This window comes from Buteo buteo, chromosome 13 (genome assembly GCF_964188355.1).
Source record: "Buteo buteo chromosome 13, bButBut1.hap1.1, whole genome shotgun sequence".
Lineage (NCBI taxonomy): Eukaryota > Metazoa > Chordata > Aves > Accipitriformes > Accipitridae > Buteo > Buteo buteo.
In genome coordinates, this window is record NC_134183.1 from 11,218,057 (window position 1) to 11,239,048 (window position 20,992).

At 58.3% G+C, this 20,992-nt stretch overlaps 1 protein-coding gene across 7 annotated transcripts in view; it reads right to left on the reverse strand.

Annotated features, from left to right (window-relative positions):
• Nucleotides 1–9,367, reverse strand: part of TLE3 (TLE family member 3, transcriptional corepressor) — a 30,514-nt gene extending 21,147 nt beyond the window's left edge. For all 7 annotated transcript variants that reach the window (XM_075044700.1, XM_075044698.1, XM_075044699.1 and 4 more), the window contains exons 1-5: nucleotides 9,021–9,367; nucleotides 8,405–8,538; nucleotides 8,203–8,303; nucleotides 8,021–8,084; nucleotides 6,959–7,003 (exon numbers count right to left, since the gene is read on the reverse strand). In XM_075044700.1, coding sequence (XP_074900801.1) covers nucleotides 6,959–7,003; nucleotides 8,021–8,084; nucleotides 8,203–8,303; nucleotides 8,405–8,428 — 234 coding nt within the window. In that variant the 5' untranslated portion in view covers nucleotides 8,429–8,538; nucleotides 9,021–9,367. The remainder of the gene's footprint in view (nucleotides 1–6,958; nucleotides 7,004–8,020; nucleotides 8,085–8,202; nucleotides 8,304–8,404; nucleotides 8,539–9,020) is intronic.
• Between the last annotated feature and the right edge of the window lie 11,625 nt (nucleotides 9,368–20,992).

Consider the following 20,992-nt stretch of genomic DNA (forward strand, 5'->3'; position numbering starts at 1 on the left):
CTTTGAGGAGTTGGGCAGTGGCTGGGGCACGCCGGTGTTACTACAAGACTAACCTAACAAGCACAACCAACGTGCCCCAAGATGACCATAAGCAAGGAGATGCCAGGAGAACCCCAATCTCCCCCAGCCTCGACTCACTCCCACCGAGGGAACCACCCTGTAGAGACCACAGGGCTACTGGAGCTCAGGGACCTGCTGCAAGGGGTCCCTACAAACCACCCGCTCCTTGCTCCGGCAGCACCTTTGCGCCGGCATCGCCAGTTGCAGCTTCAAAGCGACGGGGATATTTCTGGCCATCGTCTTTTCCGAAAGCGCCCCAGCGATCGCGTTACACCTGATGCTTTTATTAGCCTTTCCAGAGGTCAGCGGAACGTGCTGGCACGCCGTGTCAAGGCGGAGGCATCTGGAAGTGGCTATGGTTTGGACTCAGGTACCTTGGCTGGTACAGCGATGCAAGCGCTGCAGCTGCCAGGATTATCATGGACCCGAAAGCAAGGATGTGGGGCTCATCAGGCGGCTGCCAAAGGCGTGATACTCCCTGCCCAGAGGAAAGGGCTCTGGCCAGTGCAAGTTTTTAAACACCCAACACGCGTGCATCGCCCGCCGACCACTCTGCGCCCACAAAATTGGGCTGCAAGCTAAAACTGCAAAAATCAAGCCCGGCCACGGTGCCGTGTCCGAAGGAGCGTGGTGCAGGAGCGCGGGCTGGCACCATGCGTGCCGCCAGCCGCCCCAGCAAAGCTGCCCTGGCAAAGCAGTGCCACTTCAAAGTGGCAGCAACGCCACCGATAACCACCCCAGTGCTCACAACAGGCATTGCTCAGCGATAGGTAAACCTCTTTAAAGGCCTTTTTGGCACTGACGCATCGATTAGATTATATATAAACTGCAGCTCCATTAAATATTTATTCCTTCAGATGAAACCTATTGGATTCTGGACGCAACAAGCACTCGGCACATTGCTCCTCCAGCACGGTTGCTTCTCCTGTAAGCTCTTTCTTGCCAGCCCCCAACAAATTCTAGAACAAATTCAATCCTTATTTGAGGTGAAAACAGCGGTGCCAGCACAAGCAGCCCCTCCGGCTTCGTGTCGCAAAGGTCGTTTAGGTGTAAAGGAAAAAATGCAGCATCCAAACAGGCCGCCTCCGTGGAGGAGGGAGGGAAGGTGCTGGGTTTTCCCCAGGCGTCATCAAGCACTAACACAGTCCAGAAAAACAAGACGCACAATGACCCATTGCCTCCACGTTTAAATCCAATTCTGCCCAAACTTCCAACAAAGATTTGAAGAAAAACTTCACGGTCTGCAAAGAGAGAGGCTTCCCACGTGGGATTCAGCAAGCAAGAAGATATTAGATGTCCAAAATATTATGTTTACAACTGTGAGGCTTCCTGTTAACATGAGATTCAATAATCTTTAAATATTTGCTCACTTTAACTTTTCCCATTGCCCAGCATATTAAACTCTAGTTGTCCCCATTAAATTTTAATCGGGAGCAAAAGGGGATCCTCCAGCGCGCCAGGAACAGGGGAGGGTTTCATGTCTGACACCTTCCCCGTAACAGGGCTCATTCATCACCTTGCCCCAGAGCGGCGGAGCCCCCCGAGCCCCCCTGCCCCCCCCAGTTGCTCCTGCCAAGAAAAACCTCCATTCCCCCGCCGCGGGTTGCCATGGCAATCCCAGTCTCCGCATCCCCTCCCAACGCCCTGCATCTTCGCCAGACCACGGTGTATGTACATCACCGAGATGGGGGCTGCAAACGAGCGGTGGATAAAAGACCGGGGGCTCCACAGGGCACCTGAGGAGAGGCACCCACCCTTGCAGCCCAGCATCGGCACCCACGGGATCGCCTCCCGAGACGCTCACCCCGAGCAGCAGGATGCTGACGGCGGCTCCATGCCGCTCGTTAAAAAGAGCAAGGAGTCAGGAGAACCTGAAATCCCAACTAATCCCCCACCGCCCCCGCCAGGAATCTGACCTGCTGTTAGACAAGAAACACTTCTGGGGTGCTGTTTCGCAAGCGGGGAGCGGGGAAATCAGAGAAAACATTTGCACTGGTTATAAATCAAGAGACAGACCGCTTGGCCACAGGCTGCGAGTCCTGTCACTTGCTCTTAAAATGGCCAGAGCCGCTACCAGCACCCAAAGTACTTAAGGGCACCGAGGGCCGCTGCTGGAGCCGAGTCAAGAGCCAGGCAGGGGCTCCGGCTACCACAGCGCGCAGCGGCATGGTGTTAAATAGCTGCGGGGCTGTCTCTCCACAGCAGCCCTGTCCCCCTGTCCCCTCGTCTTTACACCTGGACATGGCAGAGGGAAGTTTAAAAATAACGCTGCCAGCTGTCAGTCACGGGATACAGAGAGCGGAGTTGGAAGGAGCAACCTTAAAAATCGCCCGACGCACATGAATGCAAGCAGAGCCCCCCAGCCTTGAACTGGGGTAAGGAGGTGTGGGAGGGAGCCTGCACCCCAGCGCAACACCCTGCAGACATTGCTCTGGGCAACAGAGATGCTCGCTGTGCCAAAGTATATTAGCCTTGTCCTTAGCTGACCAGGTGAACGGGAGCTGCAGGGCTGCCCTGGGCTGATCGCAGCACCCTCGGGCAGGACCCCGAAGCACAGGACCGGACCCAAACGCCTCCTGGGTTCCCAGCGCTCAGCAGTACTTTTGGGGCCAGCGCTCAGCCACGCTCTGGGGATGGAGGTGCTTGCAGAAACCCACCCCGCAGCGCCGCTCTGCAGGGAGCACCCCCAGCCTTCCCAAACGCCCTGCACAAAGCATACGCGCCCCGAGCCAGGGAGATCCTCCACGAACCTATGTGGTTTTGAAGTGAATCACACCAGTACGCCACACCAGACCAAACTCCAACCTGCCCTTGCTTATTGAACTAAACGGTGGGATGCAGGCTGGAGACAAGGGGCTGAACGCATAGCATCGCTCAGCTGACCCTTCCTCCTCTTGAAAAACATAGCAAAACTTTATAAAGACTTTCCACCGCAAGCTTAAACCCTTGGAGCAATGAGGTTGGTACGGCTGCCGAAGGCAACAGTCTATGGGATGCAGGAATGCGCCACCAGCATCATCCCATGGTTCACTAACAATTCCCAGGGATAAGCACCCACTCGCAAGCCCCCAGCTTTCTCCTTGGCTCCAAAACCACAAGTCCCTCCACACACACACATTCCAAATGATGTTTCCCGAGATGGGTCCGGACCGCCACAACCCTCCTTCAGCCACCCCAGGTCTCCCCGCACGCTGCGCACGCTCCCCCCCAAACCTCAGCCCTGGAAGAGGGTGGCAGAGGCGGTCGCAGAAAGGCAAGGAGTAAATCACACCACCGGTGAAGCACCAGAAGCATTTGTTGAAACCAGGATATTGTCTCTTTAAGCACATGAAAATAAGGCCCTTGAGCAGTGTGGTTCTCACTCCGGCGCACAATTATGGGTACTTTCAGCTGTCTACCACTATTTCAAGTGCTCTCTCCAACCAGGCTGTCAATGGCATGTTGAAAGCTATTTGTGGCTGCTATCGTTATTAGCAAAGTGGAGAGCTTCACTGATGAGAATTAAATTCAGGGAGGGGGTGTGGAGGGGCGGGCCACAACCCCTCATTACAGAATTACCACCGGCACCAGGGCTTCGGGGGGGCAGAGCTCATTCTGGACCCCCAAAACCCACCCGGGACCCCCACAAAGCCAAGGGGAGGAGGGAGAGGTTAAGCTGGCTGACAGCTATTCCCTTCTACCTTAGGAGACCTGACAGTATCACACTAACAAATTACTTGGCTTCTGAAGTATTTAGCAAATTATTACCTGGCACTCCTTGCTAACAAGCATGACAGAAAGTATATTGTGTTCTTGGAATATTCTAGAAAAAAAAAAAAGCATGCCTCTCTTCCCCTGAAGTGTCAGGAGGGTTTAGGTTTGTTCCAAGCATTAAGTGTTTAAGCATGAAAACAAGAAGTGCTTATGTGGAGAGTTCTCAGCCATAAAGAAAAAAAAAAAATCAGCACAAAGGTTCCCCCCTCCGAGGTGTCTCGTTTCCCCACGCAAAATTAGTTTTTCTTTTGGAATCGTGATTCCCTCCGACTGCACTCGGTGATTATCTTCAGAGATCTGAACAAAAACAATGCAAAAACAACAGGGGAACGAAAGTTTCTTTTGTAAAAATCAATTAACCTTAAAGAAAGAGTTTCGCTCAGGTTTAAAAAGAAAACTCCCGACCGGCCTCAGGTTTAAGAAAGCTGAGCCCGGATAAGAGCGCTTCATTCAGCAGGAAGACTGATGTAAGGAGCAATTCACTGCGTTATATGCAACAAAGTGGGTAGTCACTTCCTAAATATTTCCTTGCATATGGAGTTGTTTATGAAACTACATTTTTTTCTTAACAAGAAACAAAACGAGAAGAAAGGAAAAAAAACCACACGCGGCCACATATGCACACACTTAATATTCAGCGTAGAAGAGATAATCTGTTATATAAGCCCACAGACAGACAATCCCCTTTTGCTTAAAGATGAAGTATCCATCAATGTTTGTCTCAAGCAGATGTAATCACAAGCAGTCAAGTCTGGAGGGCAGGACACTGCATGAATAATTCAAGCACTTCAGTCTACTTGATTGTGTGCAGATAAACACAAGTCAACCGCTAAACAGGTCAGCTGATAAACTTGTTTGTTCAGGACTAGCCACCCTCAACCAGCTGCAGGCAGGACCACGCTGCAATTAGCGGCGGGATGCCTTTCGGGGGGGATGCTGCAGCCCAGAAGAGGGGCAAACCCTCCCCGGGCACCCGCTCGGGCCGAGCTCTCCCGGCCCTCCGCTCCCTCTCGCCCCATTTTCGCCTGGAAGCGCGCTCCGAGCGGCTCGGGCTGCTTTGTTTTCCTCCAGCACCATGCACATTGCTGTCAATTAAATAACAAGACAGCTTCACCTCCCCAAACTTCCCTCATCAGCCCAGCACTAGGCACGCAGCATATGTCACCAGGAACAACTAAAGCAGGCGGGGGATGCTCGGCGCAGGCTGGAATCATCCGGCAAAGATTTATCTGCTGAGTTGCAAGGCAGCGAAGCTCCCAGCAAGGCACACCGACCACGCAGGGCCTCCCCGGGCTGCGAACGCCACGGCGTGGGAATTGCCACCCTGCAAAATCCGGGTCAGGGAGGGCAGCGGCGGCTCTGCCTGCACCAGCCCCACGGAAAACCGCCCCTGGGCGTTTTGAGGCTCCTCAGTTACCCTCCGAAACCATCCCAGACGCTCTGCCTCGCCAAACACCACGGGGAAGACACGCTACGTGGTCACACCGCAAGACGGAGCGGATGGCGGAGCGCTCCATCCACACGCCGACGAAGGCAGAGCCCGTGAGGGGCTCTCACCCCCCAGCCCTGACGCTCATCCCATAGTGCAAAACCTCTCAGATCAATTTTTGGTTGCAACTGTGCACCGGTGGAAAACACACCGCACGTTTCGGGAAACAGCAACCGCTTCCAAAGCTTCAACAAGAGAAAAAGCTCGATATCTTGCTGCATTATTTCAGCATCTCCCAGTGTTTGCACAGAGTGAAGCCGTTCAACACCGAGCAACCAGGTGGTAAGAGGCATTCCCCCTCCCGAAAGCAGCCTGCACTTGTGTTACTCCAGTCCTTTGAGCGTTTCGGAAGAGGCCACGGGGTCCGTGTCCCTCTGGACGGACGCAAAACAGGCACGGGGTCCTTGCAGGAGGCCACCACAGGCCTAAGCAAAAATTCTGCATTCAGGGGCATTTCTGACTGCACCAAGGCAAACGGTGCCCGAGGTTTCCCCAAGCCGTACACCAGCCCCACGTGCCCCCGCTTACCCCGGGCATGGGGGACCCGGGGCTCCTGGGCAGCCCCCCCGGGGCTCCCTGCAAGCAGTGCTGCCTCACGAGGACGCTTTTGTCCAGGCAGAAGCAATGAAGAGAAAGAAGTTGGGATTATCTGTATGGAAGAAGATATTTTTAAAAAAATGAAGACTAAGCAGTAATTATTTTCGTTACCCTGTGACTACGTACCAGAAAGCTACAGGGAAGCGTGTGCGAAGAAGAAGAGAGGCAGATTCACAGACACGCTGCTTTGAATTTCATCAGTCAGCTAACAACACTTTCTTACTAAGGAGGGCGATGCTGCTATTAAGCAAAACCACTTTGGAGTTGAATGGGGCTGATTTGCGAATGGCAAAGTTGATGTCAACTTATATCTGCCTTAAGTTCTTAATTAGAACTACTTCTAAAACCAGTAAGCAGCAGCAGCACAAATAATCAGGTCTAATCTCAATAATAACTTTATTCCTTTAAGTTTTACCATCATGTGCCCAGCCTTTAGGCTCTTTAACTATAATCTTATCAAGGTGGCACACCACATTCTGCTATGGCCTTCTATATTTTTCCTCCAGGCAAGTTACATATTAGAGGAGACTGAAAAAAAAAAAAAAAAAAAAAAAGGACCAAACATTGCTTCATTTTCCAGATGCAAAGACAAATCCGTGACATTGAGCAACACACCATAAGATATCAGTATCCCTGAAGATAATTCCCTTCTAAGTCTCACGCTACAGCACGGCGAGTATGACCTTAGAAACGGTCGTGTTGTACCAACAACAAAACCAGAGGAAAACACAGGAGATAACAGCATTTTCCGAGTGCCGGGAACGCGCTATTCCAGGTACCGACCTCCCAGCATGGAAGGCAAGGCTATTTTCACCTCTTCTCATAAACACTCTTTCCAAAGCCTGAGTTTCTCCTGAATATAGGCAAAAAACCCACCAGCCTGCCATCAACGTGCAGCTCCCGATATAACTGCCGGGCCACGAGATCTCACCTGGAGTCACATCCCTGACTTCAGCACTTATTCCCCATTTAGTGCAATCAGGGCCTATTTTATCTCAGGTTGAGAAAAGGGCAACAGGAGATCAATCAATCACAATTTCCCCCCTTTAAATTACTCACCTGTTTGTGCATTTCAATATTCAAACCATACGACATTTCATAGTACTGGGGAATAAAGAGAGCCAAGAAGAATTTGAATTAATTTAACGTAAGATATTTGCATAAGGTCATTACCAGAAAGCATCCCGGTCAAAACTGCGCTTAAAGCACTCGTAGCCAAGGAAATTATACCTTATAATAAGCAGATGTTTATAGGGTTTAACTGGCATGCATTTAACAAGAGGACACTCCTTTTTACTCCTGTTTTCTCCTCCTAAGCTACTTAGAAAAACAAAGAGGCGCAGAGCTGTGTGACAGGCGTCTGCACAGCCCTGGCAGAACAGGTACAGCCCGTAGTCTGGCCAAAAACCGAGTTTCTCACCGGGGGGGTGGATTTATTCCCCCCCCAGGGTCCAGCACTGCTGCTGGGAGCCCAGGGAGCCCCCTGGCCCCTTCCTACCCCCCAGGAAGGGCCGGTGCTGGGTCCTGCCGAACCCATTCCAGACACAACCCATCCCACCTTGGGGCCCTGCGGTGCAAATTTCGCAAAAAAAAAAAAGAGGCAACAAAAGAGCCCGCTTTGCCCGGGAAGTGGGGGGGGGGGGTGAGGGGGCGGGGGTGTGCCCTGGGAAGGCACCGGGGTGGCCTCCCCCCTCCCCCCGCGCTCCACCAAGGGCCCCGGGGCAACAAGGGGGGGGCAGCTCCGACCCCCCCCCCCCCCCCCCCCAGCTCGGGGCCGCTCCTCCCGCCCCCCCCCGCCGCAACCCCCGGGGCCGCAGGCGCCGGCAGAAGAGGGTTAACAGGAAACTTGCTATTGCACTTCCAGCCGCCTCGGTCTCTGCTGCGCCCTGGCACCAGCCGAGTGCGGCGGGCGAGGGCAGGGCGGGCAGGGCAGGCGGGCGGGCCCCCCCTCCCTGCCCACAGCGGGGGCACCGCGGCGGGCTGGCAGGGTCCCCGGGCAGGCAGCTGCCCGTTCCGGGGAGGTGGTCCCCGTCCCCGTCCCCCCCTCTTCCCCAACGCACGGCTGGGCTACCAGCTAATGACATTTACAGCCTGATCCGAAATCTGATTAAAGTCTCTTACCATAACGTAATGGCGCTGCATTTCTGTCTTCTCGTTCGCCAGCTTATCATACTCCACTTTCAGACTGGGGGGGGGGGTGTAAGAGCAGAGGGGTGAGACCCCGCGGGCAGGGAGAGCGAGGGAAGGCAGGGGAGGGGAGCGGCGCTGCCCGCAGCCGCGCCCCGGCCCCCCCCCGGGCTCACCTGTGGTACTGGGCTTGCAGGAACTGGAACTCGTCCTTGATCCGGTCGCAGGATTCGGCCACGGTGAATTTGAAGCCCGGCTGGCCCGGCTGGTGCGGAGCCTGCGGGGAAGAGGAGCTCAGCGCCGGGAACCGGGGGGGGGGGGGGGGGGGGTATGGTGGGGAAGGGAGGGGGGGGGCGTCGGGGGGGGCCCAGGACTCACCGGGTGCCGGCCCTGGGGGTACATGGCAGGGCTGGGGCGCGGTCACTGGAGCCAGCCGCGCCGTGCCTCGCTACGGCGATCGCGACGTGCGCTGCTGCCCGCCGGCCACGGAGCGCTCCCGGAGAGGCCGAGAACTGGAACAAAGAGACGAGAGGAAAGTCCGTGCGGGGGGCGGAGGAGGGAGGGCGGGGGGGGGGGGGGTGGATGGGGGGGGGGGGAGAGCGGGCCCGGCCGGCCCGGCTCGTTGCGCGCCCCCCCTCCCTCCCCCCCACTCCCCCACCCCCCCCCGCGCAAAGCACCGCACCGCCGGGGAGGCGCTGCGCGCCCGCGGAGCCGAGCCCAGCCCGCAACCGCCGCTCCGCGCACCGCCGGGGCCAGGTGCCGAACACCCCCCCCGCCTCGCTCCGCGGTCCTCCGCTTCCTCACCGCCTCCCCCCCCCGCCTTTCCGGCACTCGCTCTCGGAAAAAAGAAAAATTCCCCCCCCCCCAAAAAAAAAAAAAATTAAAAAAAGCAGCAACAACAACAACAAAACCCAACCAAAACAGCCCCGGAGGAAGGAGGATCCCGCGGTATTCCTGCTGCGAGAAGAAGGGGGAAGCAAAGCCAGGAACTAACGCCGGAGCACGACGGCCATGGAGGAGAGGAGGAGGGGGGAGAAGGCCGTACACATCCGACTTCCCGGGCGCCGCGGACATGCGAAGTGCGAGCGGTGCCTCCGCCGCGGCTCCCCCGCCCCGAGGGGCGGCCGTTCAGCTCCGTCCGGCCGGCATCGCCGTAACTCCACAAGCCATGCTGCCGCTGCCTGGGGGTGGCGGGGGGGGGTCCCCGGTCGTGGGGCGGGGCGCCCTGCGGAGAGCGAGGCCGGTGCCGCCGAGCGGAGCCCCCCGCGATCGCGGTGGCGGAGTGAGGCAGCGCCGGAGCACGCGGTCCGCGCCGCCGCCGGAGCGCTCGGGCGAAGCGGGGCGGCGGGGAGGGGGAACAAAACCCGGGCGGCCTGCTCCGCCGCCGACCAATGGCGGCGCGGCGAACCCACGTGGGGGAGCGGGGAAGGGGGCGGGGGGAGAGAGAGAAGCGAAAAGCGGACGCTGACTGGGCGGCGACGTCACAATGCCAGCTTGTGTCTGAAACGACGGAGCGAGAGCGGCGGCGGGGATCCTCCCTCCCCGCCCCGCCCCCTTCACTCCCAAGCTCCGCCCGCTCCCGAAGCTCCGCCCACCCACCCCGCCCCGCCCAACCGGCGGGGCCCCGCCGCGGCCGCTCCGTTTCCCCCCGTTCCCCCCCCCCCCCGCCCGCCGCCGGCGGGAGCCCTCGGCCCCGCAGCCGGTGAAGGATAGCTCTGCCGGTAATCTCGTTAGATCGGCAAAGCAGCCCCAATTAGGTGCTATAAAACAAACAGAACCGCTTTGTCACTTTAATGTTTTCACTTCGCCAGCCGCCATACCGATAAAACGGTCGGTAATGGCGAGCCTCCCGCACCCAGCGGAGGACGGCGGCCCTCCCCGCTCCCGGAGCCCCTTTGATGTGCCGGGCCCGGCGGAGGCCGCGGCCCTGCCCGGTACTGGCGACGGGGGGGGGCTTTCTGCTCCCCCCCCAGCGCCTCCTTTCAAGTCTGAGCGGCTTTAACGAGGAACACGGGTAATGTCATTAACGTTACAGGCTCCCGCCAAGCGCTTCGGCTCTGCACAGCCGGGGCGGGGGGAGCGGGCGGACCGACACACCCGAGGAGCCGCCTGCTCCCCCCGGCGGGCCCGGCATGGGGGTCACTCCGTCGTGTCCCCCCCCCCCCCTGCCCCGCAGTTCTGAACGCCGGGAGGGGGAGGGGAGCCGCGACCCCACGGGTGGGCCCGACCGAACGCGGCTCCGCGGCACAAAATGGCTCCTCTCCCCTCACGTCACACGGAGCCTCCCCGCCCCACGTGGGAGCCCTCCAGCCAGCCCCACCCCTTGACCAATAAAAAAAAAGCCGAGCGGCCTTTTTCTCGAACACCATTGGTTGAGCCGCGCCGGGCTGCCGCTCTGGGAAGGGAGCTGTCAATCAAAACCACGCGGGGCCGTGAGCGCTGACAAATGCCGCTGCTGTTCAGCCCCCCGCTTGCAAATACCGCCCGGCATGGCGGCTTAATTAGCTCGGAATGGCTTTTCCTCCCAGCTCAAACAATCTGTCACTGCCGCGCGGCGGAGGCAGCCATGCATAAAAAAGTAAGCAGAGGCTAAATATCAATTTGATTTTGTGTATCAAAGGAATATTTTAGGTTTTCTCCCCAGTAATGAAACGTATCCATTTAAATAATAAAAGGGGGGGGGGGGGAACACAAAACACAAACCCCAAACCCCAACATCCCCCCCCGAAGCCGCCCCCTCTGGCACGCAGGGGGCAGGTAATGTGTGTGTCGTGCTCCCCACCCCACGCCCCTGGGGTGGGGGCCGGGGTCCCCCCCCGCGGGTGGGGGTTGGGGGCGGAGCGGAGCCTCCCCGCTGAACCCCCGGGGAGCGGGGTGCCGGGGGGGGGGGGGCGGGGTGGCCCAGCCCGGAGCCCCCCCCCCCCCGCCCCCCTCCGCGGCCCCACCGCTAATTGGGTGCGTTCCGGCTGTTGACGTGAGAAGAAGTGTCAGGGCCGGGCGATGCCCATTGGTCGTCGCGGCCGGCCCCGCCCTGCCCCCACGTGGGGCCCGGACCGACGCGGCGGGAGCGACGCGAAACCCGGCGCGGCACTGAACGCGCGGAGCCGGAGCCACCGCGCTCCCCCCTCCCACCTCCTCGTCCTTTCGGCCTCCTATCAGCATCTCCCCCCCTCTCCCCCTCGTTTGTTTAATTTGCCTCCCTTTTGCTTTTCTTTGCTTTTCCTCCATGGAGGCAGCAGCTCCCGGCCAAGCCCCCGCACTGCAAGGGGCCCACATCGGGGTGCACATCGGGGTGCACATCGGGGTGCACATTGGGGTGCAGAACCCCCCTGGGAAACCCAGTCAGCCCAGCAGACACTGGGAGAGCACCGGTGCAAGTCAGCGTGGGAAAACGTGGGCCCACGGTGCTTCGAGCCACACGGGGAGGGGAGCGCCTGAGACCGCCTGTGCCTGGAGAAACAGCAAAAATTAATGGCAACTAGTAACCCTGGAAATATTAGTGGTGAAATCGGGACTTATTTTTCCTGTAAAGTGCTCTCTCTGACAGTTCCTTCTGCCAAGTACATCCAAGGCGACATCCATTTAGTGGAGAAACGTGACCGGTGCTCCCAGCGCCACACGCTCACGTCGGTCCCAGGAGGATCGCAAAGCGAAGGCAGCGGTACCTGAAAAATCCTGCCCTGCGCGAGGCCCTCGGGGACAGGACACGCGTTGCCCTTCCTCGCCGTGCTGCCCCTCCTCGCCGCCCAGCACGGCGGCAGGCTGCCGAAGCTGCCGAGGCTTCCTGCGGGCTGGGGGAGGATGGAGTGATCTGTGATAATTCTCCAAATTGCTGCACTTTGGCCTCAGCGCTCGCTCTTGGGTTTGCAGATATTTGTTAATTTTTCATGGCTGGGGAAAGTTAATTGATTCCCCCCCCCCCCCCGGCAGGTTCATGCTAACCCTGTAGCTGCAGCGGTGCGGGTCCGGGGTTGGTGCTGCTGGGTGCTGAGCCTCTGTAAGCCCGCGCCGGCTGCTGAGCACTCGCATTCCCCGTTGAGCCTCGCTCTGTGCCTAACTGAGCTGGAAAAGTGCAAAAAAAGGAGCAATTCCAGCGGTGGGGCTGAGCCAGACCCTCTGCCCGAGGGGCTTTCTGGGGCCTAATTCAGTGGACACGGGGACATGGGGAGAGGAAAGCAGTGGTTTTACACTGAAAATTCATTTCAATGCTCAAAATAGAACACATTAGATGAGCTGCTTCCCTCCCCCAGTGGTACTTATGGACAAATTCTGATTTTTATTTAATGGTTTCCCCGAAAAGGTTGTAATTTTCTTCACAGTCCCATCTAGCTATAGCTCCAGCGCTGTTGTGGTGAACTCAAACGACCGAGAATGCCTCTCGTTAATTGATATTCCTCACGCTAGGACTGTACTGAAATAGCAGATGTTTTATTTTAGCTTATTAAAACTCACCTGGTTGAAAAAAAAAAAAAAGAACTATTAGGGGTGAAAGGAAACATTCTGCTTCATATTGATTTAAAATCTACTTAAATTGATATTTGCACATCCCAATTATAAACCGTGATCTTTTCCCATAAGTTATTTTTCTTTTTCTGAGTTTTTTTTCTTAACGATCTTAGAAAAAGCCTCAGTGGGAGAAGCCACCATCTCTTCTCCCAGCCAGCCCGTGTTGCCACGAGATGCCTTTGTCACCGCAGGCCAGGGACATTGCATCCCTCCTCGGTGGGCGATGCAGGGCAGGAGGTGGCCACCTTGTCTTCTCCCCAGTGTGTTGCTGCCTGACCTGAGGCAGCCAACACCACCAAGTGAGGATGAAGATGAGGATGAGGGCTCTGGGGATGCTCAGCGAACACCAGTGGCCCCGTGGACCCCATTTGGGTGCCTTGCAAAGGGCAGCTCCCCACAGGGAAGTGGCAGTGGAGCACCCCAGGGTGAGCAGAGCGCTGGAGCGGTTGGGGTCCCTCGGGGCGATGCGGTGATCCTTGCCTTCGGAGGTCACTGGTCCCAAGAGCAGTTTTTGGCCGAGATGTGCCTCATGCTGCGGTGCCGGGGTGCCCGGGCGTGCTGCCCTGGCTCCCTGCGAGGTCTCACAGCGGGGAAAGGAAACAGGAGATGTCCTCATCCACCCTATATGGGGAGAAACCTCGAGCTCAGCTTCTGGGCACGGGGTGTTGTGACACCGTCCCTTCCCCACCGCGATGCCGCCTTTTGGGGAAACCAACCGTCTGAGCTGCCCTTCCTCTTCCCAAGCGGCCTCCACGGGGGAAGAGCTGCCGCACCCCATCCTCCCACCGTCGATGCTCCCGCATCGGCCACCCCTGGCTGGCCCCAACGGCCTCAGTGTTCCCGGGTCCTGGGTCCCAGGTCCCGGCCCCTTGGAGCCCCCCCACAGCCCTGGTCCCGGGGGCCAGGCCATCCCGGGGGTCGTGGTACAGACGGCTGTAGGAAATAGGGGAGAAAGAAACCCACAGGATAAGGTTTGTTGCAGCTGGCCGGGTCCGAACGCCTGCACAGCCACAGTCGCCCTGCTTCCCTCCCTGCAAAATGCCAGTGAGGAGAGGAAATGCGGGTTTTTTCCCCATACTTTTTGTCTCCCCTTCATATGTTGTGTGTCCCGTGAATCCCGTAAGAGGCTGACTACGGCTTTAGCACAGCTTCGTCAGGCCATGTGGACTTGCTGTTAGGGTACAGAGGAGGCGGCAGGGGAAAGAGGAGAAGCCTGCGTGTGCACGCGCACGTGCACACACGCACCCACTCGTGCACTCACACGCACACCCTCCGGTCACCGAGTCGCCTCTGTCCCCGGCCGCCGTGACCAGCCGAACTCGCCCAACGTGCAAGCGGTGCTCCCTGTGCGTGGCCGTGTGACGGCAGCCGCCCCGAGAGGTGGCTTTATCGTTGACAAGCCGGTCCCAGCCCCAGTCAATAGCGTGTGTTTACATTTCAGGTGACACTATCTGCCCTCCGCGCAGGGCAGGACCCTGCCTGCCAAATTTCCTTTAGCTTTCAAGTTTATCTAAACAAGGATTTCAGAGCTGGGAAGGCAGTGAAACGCATACTAATGACTGACCAGGGAGAGCCAGGAGAGCTATCAGCAAGTTTATTTTGCTTTGTGGGGAAGCTCAGTTTTATCTGCTCTTGGCAGTAAGGTTTTACAGCCCCCCCCCCCCCCCCCGGGCAAGAGAGGGCTCAATCCTGCAACTGCTTCTCCCACCAGCATCCCCCGCAGGGCTGGGGACACCAAAAGCCTCTTTTAGTTTTGGGTGTTCCCACTAGTGATGCCCCAGTGAATACCTGCACAACAGACCATGCTCTGGCTTCGAGCTTTTCCAGTTTCCCCTTTTTTCCTTTTCAGAGCAAATGTGGGGCTCCAGGTGGAAAAATGCACCCGCACAAACCTGCAAAACGGCAGAGGACTGGGGGTCCCTCCTGCAGGAAGGGGCCTGAATTCCTGATACGGGTCAGACCCTCGACCCGAGCCTGCAAACGCAGCACTCCTCCTCAAACACCTCAGCAGAACTCCTGAGCTATGACTTTTCTCTCTGCTCCACAGCAATTAAAGAAAACTGAAAGCACCGTGCTGGGGTCCCTTTGGGCCAGTGGCAGGAGCAGGCAGCGGTGGGGATGGCTGTTGCCCTCCACGGCCACCAGCATCTGCTCTGCACATCGGCAGCCAGCACCACCGAGAAGCCGCCGGGAGGTTTCCGGCAGCCCGGCACGCAAGCGGACGGGGAAGAGCGTCGGTTGCTGGTGTTGCCACAACAGGCCCCGATTACCCCGTCCTTTCACAAGCAAAACTCCCATTGACCTCACCCTCATCCGCGGGATTTGCTTGAGCAATCCCTGCGTCCGCCCAGCCCAGCGCCTGCGGGCTGCAGCCGCCGAGCCGGGGGCTGCCCAGGCAGGGGGGCCCAGGAGGCAGCAAACCTGCCGCCAACTCCTCCTGGCACCGAACAAGGGCCCGAGCCTCAAAAGCAAAAATTTTCTCCCCTGTCCCCCTGCGGTCAGGATGGGAGGTGTGAGGGGGTGGGTAAGGGATACAGATGGGTGCAAATGGGGCCAGAGGGAGGGAGGGAGGGAGGGAAAGAGAGAGCCCCAGGACCCTCCCAGCAGCAGAGGCAGCTCAGAAGAGTCTGCCAGGAAAGCCCTGGCCCATCCGCTCCTTTGCAAAATTTTGGCCAAGAAGTTGGGACGAACAGGAGGAGCTGGTGGATGGATCGGGCCCAGGACTCCCTAACAGGACTCGGCTGCAGCTCAGGTCCGAACCCAGCAGCTCCAGCGCTGCCGGCTCCATCAAACAACGCGCCGGCGTCCAAACCCAGATGGGGAAAACAGGGCATCGGAGAGCTTTTGCAGGCAGGGAAGTGGGGTTCCCTGACCCCTGCTGCCTCCCTGACCGCTGCTCGCACCCAGCCCCAGCACTGCCCCAGTTCCCCGGCACGCAGGGACCCCACGGGTGAGAGCAGCCCAGAGCTGGTGCTGTGCTTCGGCAGAGGATGGGTGCAGAGCCCCCGCACCGGAGCAGCGCTGGCCTTGCACGCTCAACCAGCACTGGTTGCACTGGGGCTCTGACACTGCAGCAGCTCCTGGGATAGCAACACCATGGGCTTATATATGTTTAATGCCAGGCTGCACCCCAGATGGTGAGGGAGAGGAGAGCCTGGCTGCTCTCGGCAGGGAGAGCGGGTTCAGCTGTGCCCGCGGAGCCTCCCGGGCACCAGAGCCGGGGCCAGCCCCTCGCCAGCCTCCCCGGTCCCCGCAGCCGGAGCCAGGTCGCTCGTGGGTGCCGGCGGGTGCCGGCGGGTGCTCGCCGCCTCCGGAGCCTGTGCCGCGGGCACTCTGCTCCCCATGCTCACCTGCCCTCCCTTCCCGGGGCGAGCAGCTCAGCCCAGGCTTTTGCTGTATACTGTCTAATTATAGATATTATATTGCAAATGGCTTTTGGGCCTGCTAATGGTATTACTGGTGTTATTCTTCTACTTGTTAATTATAACCAATTTGTTTGGGATGCCTTCCCAGTTTTCGTCTGTAATTGCTCTCCCCATTCCCTGATGACTGTGACTCAGCAGAAACTCTGCAGTTTCGCTCAGGGATGATATTACTCTTTGTCTCTCCTGCCAAGCGTGGCTGCAGACGGCTGCCTGCGCAGCACGGCTACCGCTCCCACCCTGCCAGTGGCCACACTCCAGGCCGGAGCGAGCGGCTCGGGGACCGGGAGGGATGCGGGACGGTGGCGGTGCGGGGCTGGCGTCCGCGCCGGGTTGGAAGCAGGGCGATGGCAGCCTTGCAACAAGGCTCCGTGGCCCCAGATGCGGATGCGGCATCGCCTGCGAGAGATGTTGGGCTCAGGCCTGGGGATGCTCATAAGCGACTTGCTGAATCAGGGCTGCGGCCCATAAACCATTATAGGATTCTGCCTGTGAAAACCCAGCAAGGCTCGGTATGACTAAAGGCTTAGCCAAGGAAAGAGGAAAATATTAAACTGATTGTTTTCTTTTTATTATTGCTAAATTCTAAAGAAGTTTGCTCTTCTCCTCTCCCCAGCATTAACTGCAGGTAAGTTATTTGGAAAGCGAGTATTTCACCAGAACAGCCATTCAAGTAGCCTAATACACACATTAGAGTCTATTTGCACTTAAAAGAAGTGGGAGGTATTAAATCAGCCTCTGGCCAGATAGTCATTGTATAAACAAGAGCTGTTAACTCCTACTTGATAGCAGTGATAGCAAGGGAAAGGAAAACAGCCCTGCAGTGTCATGACCAACCTGACACAACATGTTTTAGGTCTGGGGAAAAAAAAAAAAACCAAACCAAAAAAACCCCAAACCCCTGCGAGTTCATGACTGCCTGGGCTGCCGGAGAGCGGCTGCCAGCGTCAGGCCCGGCCTGGCTCTGCAGGCAGGGATGCTCCTCCTGCCCGCCCAGCACCCCCCGAACCCTGTCCCGCTGCTCTGCCCGCACCTTCCCCGCATGCCCTGGGCCCTGGAGCAGCTCCCGCACCCCGGGGCTCCAGCAACAGCATCGCACCAGCACCAACAAGACAAGCAGCGTGGCACCGTTGCCTGTTCGCGGACCTGCTCGGGCCACTGGCAGCCAGGGTCAGGGGGGTTATTTGCAGCCAAAATGCTCGCCGACGGCGGATCTCCAGTCTCCTGGGTCCTGCGCAGGCAGAGTCCCCCTCCAGCAGAGCATGGCTCCGCACGGCGCCCGGGAGACAGAGGTCTGCAGAGCTCCGCTCGCTCCCCAGCAAACCCGGGTATTAATGAAATTTATGAGTCAGAGCGAGCAAAAGAAACTGTTTTCAGCTGACTTCACTCACCACTTCCTCTCCTCGCGTTCGTCTCTCCCAGCAGCCCACTTATCTTCCCCCTGGAGCCGTGCCCACCCTCCCCTGCCCGATACGCCTCTATCGCTAACAGGCCGGAGCGTTCAGCACCAGGATTGCTTCTGAGTTTGCTCACTCACTCACTCAAGCACTCTCAAGTTGTTCTCTGTGGCTAATCAAATGTCAAAACAAGCTACCCCTGTGATTTTGAGAGCTTTTAAACAGGAAGACATTTACCACTGATACATGAGAGCCGCGCACATTTGTCTGGGGCTCAGCCTAGAACGGGTTTCAGCGATAGCTCAGGACTGGTTTCAGTTGCAGCAAGTATCTGCTGGGCAGGAGCTATTTTGTGGTCTCTCTTTGGAGGAATAATGACTGTACGAGCCCGTGGCAGCGGTCCCACCGCTTGCCCAAAGCCAGCACGGCTGTCTCCCACAGGGACCGGGCTCTTTCCCTCCCGCTGACGGGCAGGAGATGGCTGCCAGCGCGGGCGGGCAGCACCCCTCCATCCCAGTGCGCCCAGCTCCTCGGTTAATTAAACCATGGTTTACAGCCCAACTCTAAATCATGTGCTTCAGGACTAAAGCAGTGAGCTTTCAGCATTGAGAAGCGATAACTTCCAAGCCGTCCAGAAGCCCAGGAGTCCCCAGGAAAGGCATCGGAGACCTTTCGGTTCCTATGCAGCCCGCAGCGAGGTGCAGCATCTGCAGCGCCCTCCGACCCACCACAGGCCGGGTTGAGCCGACGGCTGCAGAAGAGCAAGACCCAGTGTAAGGGACAATTTTGATTTCAGAGCCGCTTGACCTGTCTCTGTGCAGCTCTGACATCAAAACTGTCCTTTACGCAGGTACCCGCTCTTCCGCAGCCAACGCTGGCCGAGACCCGGCGTGTGACTCTGCAAAGGGCCCCGCACAGCCTGGGTACCCCCCGCCTCCCTCCCTGGAGCATCCCCTGCCCAAGGGAAGGGGTCAAAGCCCCCGGCCCCGGGGCGGGGGGCTGTCAGCAGGGCCCCCCCCATCCCCGACATGCCCCTGCTCAGCAGGGGGATCTCGTCTCCCCATACCACCCACGTGGGATGAAAGGCGCAGCGTGGGGTTTGGGATGCCCCGACGCGCTGGCGGGGCTCCAGCATTGTGCAGCCGGGCTGCCTTGTGCTCTCCAGCCCCGGGAAGGAGCCGGCTGGGAGCCGGAGGTTTGACAAAGGGCTTGTTTTTGCCCTGGCAAGGCACAGCGTTGGGCTCTCAGCAAAGGGGCCAACAATTACGTGCTGCCTGCGAGGACATGTGAGAAGTGCCATCGAAGCAAGAAGAAAATGGAAGAGGGGGAAGAAGAAGAGGCCCACCCATCGTCCCCAATAAACCACGACATTTGTCTGCAGAGGGTTTGTTCCAAAAGCTGCCCGGGCACTGCAGGTCTGAGGGATGCTCCCTTCCCTGGGAGCACATCGGCAATTTCCCTCTTGCGGCATTAACCCTTCCATAGAGGCTGCCTTAGGTGACAAGGCAGCAGCACCTACCCCAGGGCTGTGCCCAGCTCCGGCCGAGGGCACCCGGATCCAAGCGGCTCCAGGAACAGCAGCGCTCACACCCGGCCTTCAAAGCCGTCACTTATCCCAGTTGAACGCTGAGCACAAGCTGCTCACGGGAGCTGCCAGGTTTGCACAACGCTCGCCCTGTGTTTTCCACTTTCCTCCCAGCACATCTCCAATGTCTTTCAAAAAAAAAATACCCACAGCTTCCTGAAGGCTCTACAACAGAGAGAGATGCTTCTGTTGCTCAAGCTGTTGCTGGTCTGGAAATGAAGCATCTCCCTCCTCAGAAGCATTTAATCAAACACGAAGAGTGCACGCACGCACGTCAATCCGAGCGGTGAGCCCTGATGCTGCCGTCAGCCAGAAACACAGCGGTCCACGCAGAGTCGGCCAAGCCGCTCGCTGCCACGCGCTGTGGCTGGGGAGAACGAAGCTTCCCGGGGTCCGTGGGGGCAGAGGGGAGTTCTGGGGACGGAGACATCGCACTGGGGCTGCAGTGCTGGAGGATGGAGGGGACCAAGCCTTGTGCCCGCAGCTGAGCCCAGCTAGAGCATCACCCTCGCCGCCTCCCACTTCAAATAACTCCCAAGCTTTAGGTTTCCTGCTTTGCTAGGGATCTTGCTTAAGCCTCCCGCGCCAAGCACTGGCTGGGGGGGCAGGGTTGCGTCTGTGCCACCCCGCAGAGCCCATCCTCACGCTGGCTGCGGGGTTAGGAGGGGGTGATGCCCGCTGCCATCAGAGGAAGGGTGTTGGGAGCAGACAGGCACAGACTTTGTCCCAGCCCGAGACAAGGAGAATGCTGTGGGTTTGTTTTTAGACAAATGAATGGATTTTACTGTTTGACCAACACTCATGAGAATGCCAGTCAGTGCGAATTTGGCAGGAGGTCTGACACTTGTCAGCTTTGGTTTATAACAGGAGAAAAGCAGCCAGCTCTCCGGAGGAGAATGACGTGCGCGCGTTGCTGTGCGGGTTTGTTCTCGGAAGAATGTGTGGCAACAGAAGATCAAGCAAATACTTGGGACTGCTACATCACGGAGGACTTTGTCAGCTAGCCGGAAAGTTTTAGAAGGGCTTCACACTCTTTAGAGACAGCCAGGCCACTGCTTGGAGCCGGGGCGAAAATACAACAGCGTGGGGTTTGTGAATAACAGAAGCATTACTGTGGCATCCCTAACGAGCGCGGCCTCGCCAGCACGCCCTCGGAATGGCGCTTGGGGAGCTCTGTCAGTAAGCAGCCATGTCGGCCCCACGCGGGCAAGCTGCCCGTCCGTGGAGGAGAAGTGGGAGCTGGCAGCGTTTTCCCTGGGGGGGCTTTGCTACAGGCACCTGCGTGCCAGCCTGCTGCCGGACCCAGGGGAGGGGGCAGGTGCCGGGCGCAGGCAGCTCACCCCACTGCGGAGGCGGTCTGGGGGGGTGCTTCGATTCCCGAGGGAAAAGCCACGGGCATGACCGCAGCCCTGCGCCAACCCCAGCTTGCACCTGCACCCCAGAAGGACCTCGGCCTCGGTGCGTGAGTCAAGGTGGGCAGGAGCCCATTTCCCCCTTCCCTCGCCAAAGCGGGGCGGCTCGGCCGAGACCTGGGGGCGGTGGGGGGAAGCTGGTGTTCTCCCCGCCCGGCTCTGGGCTGAGGTCAGATGGGATTTCCAGCCTGGCTAGTGGCAGTGTGGTGTTTCGAGCCGGCAGGCCGGCCAGCAGCCAGGACAGAATGCCCTCCCGCAGCCAGGAACAGCATCTCTTTTTATTTAAAGCCATCGTCTCAGCCACATTTCCCGTGCAAAAGCCAGAAGCTGGTGCAAGAGACACATATGCAATTTACTTTGTTTTGTTTTTTAAAGGCTCTCCAGCCTGCAAAAGGGAATGAGGGTTTCTCCGCCTCAGACAGCTCACCAGAACAGCTTATTCTGCAACATCTATTCCAGGCAGTCTCTCCATGTTGACAAAGCCTTTGGACAGGGAAGGTCAAATGTCTGTTGGGATCATTGCCTCCTCCTTGTCTCTCTCGCTTGCCCAGGGATGCAGGGACGCTGGAGGGTCTCCGGCACGGGAGACGGACAGTCCCTCCGGCACCCACCGCACACCCGTATCGGAAACCCGGTGCTGCCGT